At 36.5% G+C, this 8,977-nt stretch overlaps 1 protein-coding gene and 1 non-coding gene across 2 annotated transcripts; one reads left to right on the top strand and one right to left on the bottom strand.

Moving 5' to 3' along the window:
• Positions 1–3,140: 3,140 nt before the first annotated feature.
• On the top strand, positions 3,141–5,495 carry Smp_010370 (putative polyposis locus protein 1 homolog; the record flags this gene model as incomplete). Its single annotated transcript, XM_018798571.1, has 5 exons — positions 3,141–3,264; positions 3,295–3,388; positions 3,424–3,562; positions 4,078–4,234; positions 5,018–5,495. 5 exons carry the CDS (start codon positions 3,141–3,143, stop codon positions 5,044–5,046), a joined length of 543 nt encoding a protein of 180 aa, XP_018653500.1. The 3' UTR covers positions 5,047–5,495.
• A 1,616-nt stretch (positions 5,496–7,111) lies between these two features.
• Smp_tRNA_01548_Pseudo_TTC.1.1 lies at positions 7,112–7,180 on the bottom strand. Its single transcript has one exon. It is a non-coding gene (tRNA).
• Positions 7,181–8,977: the final 1,797 nt, after the last annotated feature.

The following is an 8,977-nucleotide window of genomic DNA, read 5'->3' as shown; positions in this document are numbered from 1 at the left end:
AACTTGAAGTCCACCTTTGAACCTGGCACCAAGTTAGACAAAATTTCCACGTCATGGTTTTTGTGGTCAGGCGACTACAGTCGGTTCAGTTTATACGAACCATTTTGAATATCTGATACTACTGAATCATTAAACATGAGTAAATATTGAACCGCCAAAAGCATTGAGCACCCGAAACAACACAATGCACTGTACCACAGCACTTTGTAAAACCACTGGACAGTAGACATTGAACAGCGCAAAGTTTGAAAACCAAAGTTTAGCTAAAAAGATTTGTCTAGCCCTTGACATTTCAATTCACACATCCCTAGAGAAGCTTTGCACATTCAAACAGGCAACACTACTACAGTTTGACGCCAGCCTCCTTCAAGATACTAACAAGATCACTGAGTTTAAGGTAGCTGTAGGCAACCAGCTTCAAGCCCCACAAGATTTAAGTTTAAAAAAATAAGAGACCACTATGAATAACGACCAGAAAACGAATTACAAGGGAAAGAACTTTAAAGGTAAAGAGGTTTTGGGACACAAAAAGCACCAGCATTATTAGTGGATCACTATAGGTAGCTTGGGTAAGATTCAATAACGAAAGATCAAGAAGACAGCAATCAACAATAGCCGAATAGATGTAAAGAATGTCAATGGACAGAACGAATGCGCAGAAACAACCAAGCGATTGAAAAGGAGCACTTGAAATGATAGGTAGAAATAATCGGACGACCTAGGAATGACTGTGAAATGTTTGAAAGAGAGGGAAATGTGAGGCCCCTATATGATACAACGCGGAAATGTATGGTAAACCAGAGCCTTCAGTCAGCAACAGGCAAGGCAAACCAATCGCTGAGATCTAAGAGTAGAGAAACGGTTAGTAGAATACGTTGAAGGGCTCCTGAATGGGCCAGCTCCACTGATTTCATAATACAGCGGAACAACACACACAGGTTTCCCTGTAGATGTTAACAAACCAGCTATCAAAGTAATCTGAAAGGTCACCAAACAAATCAATATGGTAAATCAATATGAACAGACAGCACATCAACTGAATCACTGAAGCGAAACGGAAACGACTGAGAAGGTGCTTCAAGTTCTCTTCAGAACGATCTGGCGGGAAGAACTGGTGTCAAGAGATGAATCTAATGGTTGTTGGCTAGATCATGGTGACCTCCACATCTCTGAGTAAACAAGAAGTACAGCGGATCGCTTGTACCCAGCTAGACGACTTGGATTTTCCCGATGATCTGGCTCTTCTGTCCCATACGTAGCAACAAATTCAGATGAAGTCATCCAGTGTAACAACAGTCTCTGTATGAGTATATCATAACGTGCGCAAGAGAATTCAGAAATCAGAGATACAGTACTTTGAGTTCCAACCAAATTACGCTTGATGGTGATGTCGTGAAAGTAGAAGCCGTAACACGCCCGGACAGCATCATTGATATGTAAAAATGATTTATACGGATGTACATTTATGAATTAGCGGGTCACGAATGACATTCTAACAAATGAACAATTTTGGGACTCTATACAACTGTAATAACAACTTCAGGGACAAGATATGTAAGCTTATAATTAAAACAGTTCTTTTGTATGGAGCTATAACTTGCGGAACCACTGCAACCATCATCATAGAAGTGCTGGTATTTTCACACACATTCATGTTCACAAGATGCTCCATATCCGTTGGTCGAATATCCCAAGCAATAACTTACTGTGGTAAAGAACAAACTAGTTTCCAGCTGGAGAGGAAATTAGGGAAAGACTCTGGGGGTGGGTACGACATACATTATATAAATTATCAAGCTACATTGAGAGGCAAGTCCTAACTTGTGATCCAGAAGGTGATGGGGAAAGTGTCACGCCAGAGGGCGTATAGATGCGAGAAATGGAGGTGAATAATGAAAACATGGACAGAATTCGGGAACGATTGGGGATGACAGTCCAAGACAGTTCGATGGAGGTGGCTGGCCGTTTATGTACAAGAAACCTGGCAGGCCCAAGAAGTGAGAAATTTTGATCAGGTCTGCAACCTCTACAAAGATATCTGTGTATCATACCCAGCCTACACATAAAATCAAGGAAATTACTTTAATTTTCTACCACAAAAAACAAATGTTTGTACACAGGGATACAATATTCGAATGCCTCTATACTGACGCGTGTAAACACCTCATGACGTCAAATGGTTTCCCGAACCATCACAAGTAAATGTTCAAACATTTTAGAGGGCAACTGATACAGCTATAGATCACTAACGTAGATGATCTGTGTCGATTGGTTAGGGACCTACTAGAGTCGTTAGGGAATGATATGACCATCCACTAACGTTGAAGTCACACCTCACGGTTAGCACCCAGCGTGGATTAATCTTTCGTCGTATCCACGTACTATGACTTCGTTGATGACCGTATACAGAAATACAACGTACAAGGAACAGAGTGCAACCACTGCTGCATGGGACAGTCTATGGCGTACAATAAATTGATGTGCGTTGGCTTTCGTCGACCATGACGAGGATCAACGAATTGTTATGCATTCGGTGGCCCAACTGCTAAATGATTTTGCCAGATCCCAGTGACATTTTACTGGCTCTACACAGCTCAACTAGCCGGTTGCATATAGAGTCATAACCTTAGCTTCTGTAAAACTAAGTGAAATAGGACAGCTGTAAATGACTATTTACCTATTTTGGTTTCAAGGATAAGCGAGTCATTTGTCTTGGGAAAAGATGATTTATTTGCTGAACCACTTAAAAAACCTTGTCTTAAGCTGAGGATCTATGCAAAGAGCAGAAGTTTATACCACAGGAATACAAAAACTAAAGTAAATTTAAGGGATTTCTATTAAATTCCTGTCAAACCAATTTCCTGTTAAAGTTGACACAAAATCTCAAAATTACTACCTTTAAAGAGGCCTAGTTAAACTGCCGTTATTGGTTGTCATGATATCGCGGTTAACTGAGACGTCTATGAGGTTGCCGAGACAGCATCGTGTATTCCAGTAAATGTTTAGAGAAGAGACTTTTAAACTAATTGCGTAAGTATCCATTTTTAGATTCTCGGATAATATATTGAGATTGAAGTGTTTGACAAAGTTTAAAGTTTAGTTATGTTACATTGTCGATACATTAACTCTGCAAGGGCGCGATGGAAAAGTTACGATCTTATCAGGTACGGTTTGCTGAGTACTTGGAAAAGAAGAATGTTGTTACTGATTTCCTAAGCCTATGTGAAACACGTTCTGGTATCAGTAAACTGTATTTGGCATATGGTATGTTCCACATCCCTAGTTATTAGAAAGGAGTGATTGCGTTTTTGACTCTGTATTTAGTCATTGGTTATGGGACAGATATACTTACTCTACTTGTTGGTGCTTTGTACCCAGCATATCAGTCGTGAGTATTTGGTTGCAAATCATGTTTACTTCTAGAGTTAAAGCCATAGAAACTCACGAGAAAGAAGACGACACAAAATGGCTAACCTACTGGGTTGTTTTTGCTTCCGTTCAACTTTTCGAGGCCTGTACAGCAATGATGGTTTATTACTTACCGTTATATCCCATAATAAAGGTAAGGTTTTGAGTTGTTTATCCTTTCTCTGGTCTAATTCACGGAAACTTGCGCAAATGTTGGTGGTTTTTTAACCTTTGAATATCCTTCGGGTTGGCAGTCCATTTTCGTAGCTAAATCTAGTAAAAACAGTCTGATAATCACAAATCGAAACCAAAAACAGGTTGGACGTAATTACTAGCTAAGCATGTGTCCGGCTTCTCACTGTTAAATATCTACATTAGCCCGATAGGAATTAGATTTCAGTTATATGTAATGCATTTTTACTTTCTCAAGAAATCACGATTTACAAACCATAGTCCTTAGGTTTATCAACTATATATATATCGACTTGTAAATATATTTATGGAACAAGTCATTGTTTTGGAATTCTAGTACTTATTTATAGGAAGATCCGTAATGATATATGAGAGTGACGTAGTCTGCTGTAAATATTTTTAAATGTTTGTCAACTTCTCTTCCAATAGTAACTACTGATAAAGCCTCCGCAAACCTGATTTCTTTGTACCTTCCAGTGCGCCTTCCTAATTTATTGCATGATTCCTATCTCACAAAATGGATCCTTGCTTATTTATCGACGCTTGATTCGACCTTTCGTTCTTGAACATTCGGAAGATATAGATTCAGTGTTAAACAGTACAACTGGTATTGCTGGGAACCTAGTGGAAAACGGTATGTTTAATTAGTTTTTTTTTCTCTTTAGTTTCAGGTCTTGCTATGCAACCTGAGCCGATCCATTTCAAAATTTCGTGAAATTCCTCGACTCACTTAATAGCACACGTGTAGCTTAAATGTATTAAATGTTTACAAAGTTTAGATTGATGTATTTGACTTTGAACAGGAAACTTTTGTGTGTAAAAACCAATCGTAGCACGAATTCACGAAATAAAGTAGATGAGATGGGATTCGTTCTTGTTATGACATCGGTAAAGTACGAGGTCTTGTTATATGATATGACTTTCGAACTTGTATTTTGATCACATTTACTGCCTCGACACCAATCTCCTAATAATATTCAAAATTTATTTCTTAACCTAAGTTAGTACTTATAAAGAACAAAATATTGCCCTCAGTGCTTGGTCGTCCTCATTATGATTGGTACTAAATTGTTTCTATTGGTTCGCTACTCATCTTTTTAATTTTATCTCGTACTAATATGGTGTGGAAACTTATTCCCATTCACATTTGTTCAAAGCTTCAAGTTGATCCTAACTGACTGATATGAGTATATGGGATAGTCTGAAATTCAGCTCAAAATCCAACTTTTTTTTCAAATTGTGACTAAACTTTCAACTCACTCCTAAGTTTACCATCTAATCGTCGTGTTCATCAACTCTACAATCCCTTTGTAAATGACTTTTGGTTAGTTACTATAAAAACCCTATTTCATGAATATCTTCAATTTGTTCCACATATCTGTGAATATGTATGTTTATTTCTTTCTTATCTTTCCAGTCGTTCAAAAATCAATGGAAAAACAATAACTCCGGGATATTTTTCCCTGTAGATTATTTTTACCATTAAATCTTTCTAGCGTTACGTCTCCTAATCAACTGATTACCACTGCTGCTACCAATTCAAGCCAAACCTCTCTTAAATGATATGACGAGGTGTGTGTGTGTGTTTGGTTTTCAAATCTTCCTATCCTATGTACAATTCCATAAGATCTATTCATATTAGTAACACAACATTTTCTCCCATATACATTTTTATGACAATTGCAAGACTAAAAGAAAGTATTCTAACTCATTCTACTTCTTGTAAAGAAAAGTGTGAATAATTTTGTTTGTCCTGTTTGTTTGTTTTTCAGTCGTTCTTTTTGGTTTTGTTTTAATTTAGATTCATCTATTTCAGGAAAATCATATTGTTTGTTATTTTGTCATTGGTAATGGTGATGATTTCAATGCATATCAAATGTATTTCATCATTTGTGAACACACTTTTTTTTTCTTGACTTAGTAATGTTTTTTAGTCAGTCAGAATCCGGTACACATATGTCCATCAGTTGAAAATCAATTCCTGTGTAGTAAATGTATGAATAGTGTTATTTGACAGTAGAAAGGGTTTTAAGGATAGATAATATGATTAGAGAAAAAAGAATGAATTTGCAGAATATAAAAAAAAGTAGTAGTTGAAAAACTGATTGTAAGAAAGGAAAAAGAGTGAATATATCTACATTGTTTCCAATGATTCTAACAAAAAATTTCGATTGTCATGTACAGTTTGTGCTTGTATCCATAGGTTTTGGCGATCGCGTAATTTATGACTATTTTCAGAGAGCAGAGGAAAAAGGGTATCAGGTCCCAATGAGAAAAACATCCACATCTATACTGTGAAGAAGTGGCTTACGTTAAGTCAAGAAACGTCAGAAATACAATTTCTCTGCTCATTCGGATATAACAGAGAATATATTTGAAATAAGAGCAAGCGCCCTGTACATTTTTTCTCACGTGTTGACGATTCCTTAGGATTTCAGTCAAATTAATTATGTCCTCACCCTATTATAGGCTACTATATGTATTCTGTTAGTATATACTATTGTCTTAAGTAGACAGTAGGCTAATAAATTCTCAAAACATTTGACTAACCCAGATAGTTACTGAATATATTGAGAAACAGCTATAGATGTGCTATTTATACACGTGGAATAATAATGTGCGATTATGAACCTTAGGTGACTCATCATACCGTTCGGAATGAGAAGTTAACTATTTCCGAATTCTCTATGAACATCAAACCAGTAGTAGGCCATCATCATTACTTTTGTTTTCCTTAATGTCAAAAATAGAACATCTTTATATGATATATCACAGCTTTGATTTTTACTCTATTAAGTTAGTAGATACGTGAAGTAAGTGTTCATAACTCTGTTGGTGTACTACATGATTTTCACCTAAAAGTTCCTTGTTTTTTGAAGGTGCAGTATCACCGCAGATGCTGACTGTTTTTAGGGAACACTTTAGTGCTACCACACGCCTATACAACTTCCTGGGATCTTAAGTTATAGCTTCTGGTTTTACTGTCCTCCAATCGACCTATCTGGTATAGTACAACTTTAAAGGTACAAGTGCTCCAACTAATATAACCCGATTAAATCGTCACAATTAGAAGTGCTATAATCTATCAATTAGATTAAAGTCGAGTTCGGTATTTTTTCTCATTAAAACAAAAAGAAAAAAAGATTTAGTATTCACTCTCCCCTCCAATCATTTAATTATTGATTATTATTATTATTATGTATAATCGATCACATAAGTGTAAAGTTTATTCATATCAAATTATTTAACTTCCATTTGCTCATACATATGCTGCATATATAATCAATATTATTGATTAGATTTTAAAAAGTAAACATTGTTTCTACATATTTTTCTTATGTACAGGTATAAATGTCAACAAATTGGGTCATGCATCCGATAATAATAATAATAATAACGTTTACCCTATAAACAAAGATGGCTAGTGGCTAGCAGTGGTATCTAGTTTGACGCGCGTTTCGTCCTATTTGGGACTCGTCAGCTGGATGTATCTGCATCTCAGAGTTGATGTTGACTGTGGGACTCGAACACAGTACCTTTCGCTTGAAACGCCATCGCGTTATCCACTCAGCTACTGAGTCCTGATAGCCACTTGCTTGTGCAATGGGGTGCACATATGCCAATAAGAGACTGACCAGTTGCAGTCCTAAACATCAATGGGAAGATTCAAACAAACAATACTAAGTGAATGCTTACTCTGTTTATGATTGACAGCTGATTGAGTCAAATGGTCCAGTATTGAAAAAAGTCGATTTTTATGCTATTTTTCTACGGTTTTTATAAAATCTAATCCATGTCAGGTAGAGACATGTATCTACTTCAGTACAAAAGGAAGATGACCGCGCAATTTCGTGAATTGATTGAGGTTAGACATTAACACCATTAGATGCCGTCTCAGTGGTCTAAAGGTTAAGTGTCCACGCACGAGATCGAAGGTCTTGGATTCGAATCCCGCATGCAGGATCGTGGGTGCGCACTGCCGAGGAGCCCCATAATAAGACGAAACGTCCGTCCAGTATTTCCAGGTTTTTAATTTTGGTCTAACATCAGTCATTTCATGGTCTCAATCAAAAATTTAAAGAGATTTCTTAATTCATTCCAAGTCAAAAAGAAAAATAAAAGGAAAGGAATTTTACAGTTAGATAATTTATTGAGAAATGTGATATAATGACTTACTTACGCCTGTTACCCCTCATGGAGGAGCATAGGCCGCACATCAGCACTCTTCATCCAACCTTATCCTGGACAATCTTTTCCAGTTAACATTCATCCTTTTCATATCTGCTTCTATTTCCCTACGTAATGTGTTCTTTGGCCTTCCTCTTTTCCACTTCCGTTTCAAGTCAGGACTCGCCTGTAGCCTGTAGCTCTTCTAGAGTAACTGCCAGTTCCAAACCCGGGTAAAGGAGGAGGATTGGGCATGGGGTTAGCGACTCCATCCCTTAGAAAACTAACTTGCTACAAAAGCGTTAACTCGTTATGTAATTGTAAGATCGTAAATACTAGACCACAGTAAAATTGTCAACTAGGAGTTTTTATCATTGACAATTTCAAGTACTTAGCAGGACAAGTTGATTCAATACTAAAATAATAAGCAAGACTATAATTGATAGATGAACCAATCAGATTTAAGATATCAAATCTTGAGTTTTGGCGCGAAATTCATTCATCCATACGGCCAAATAACATTTTGACATTGCAGCTGATGTTATTTTATGATGAAAACCATAATCATAACTTTAAAATCTTAATCTCAATTCCTTACACTAATTTATAACCGTCATTTCACTCTAGTCTATAAGGTGAACTTTCTCTAAGTTACATAAACATCACACAAAGGTTATCCATAAATTATCTTCTCATCAGTTAATATCTAGTCATTATTATGTTGTTATGAGATTTGAGATTTATTATGACAGTGATTTTTTTTTTGTAATAACAAAATGAAGATCACATTTTTCTCTTCCTATTTGTCACACTTTATATGTTTTATTTATTATTTATTTATTTAAACACATACATATTGGTACAAAGAGGCACCAGATATATATGCGCCACACAAAATGGGAGGAGAAAGGGGGAAGATGCGTATATATAAAGGAAGAAAAAAAAAGATGAAAGTAAGAGAAGAGTAATGATGGGGGAAACTGAAATGTACAACCAGAAGAACTCTCTCAGTTAAGAAAGTTAGAACCACTCTTTGTGAAGAAAGTAAAAGAAGGTTACAGCAGGATCGCCATTGGCTTCTATTCTGAGCCATATCTGATAACGTCTCTAGCAATTGTGTAACGTCATCTCTTGGACCGCAGCCAGGGAGTTGTGAAGGACCAACAGAAGCTAGCCCTTTGCAGATTTTATTCATACCACGACACCATGT

The sequence above is a fragment of the Schistosoma mansoni genome, chromosome 7, assembly GCF_000237925.1.
Source record: "Schistosoma mansoni strain Puerto Rico chromosome 7, complete genome".
Classification (NCBI taxonomy): domain Eukaryota; kingdom Metazoa; phylum Platyhelminthes; class Trematoda; order Strigeidida; family Schistosomatidae; genus Schistosoma; species Schistosoma mansoni.
Note: the sequence above shows the minus strand (reverse complement) of the source record. Positions and strands in the feature narration are given on the sequence as shown.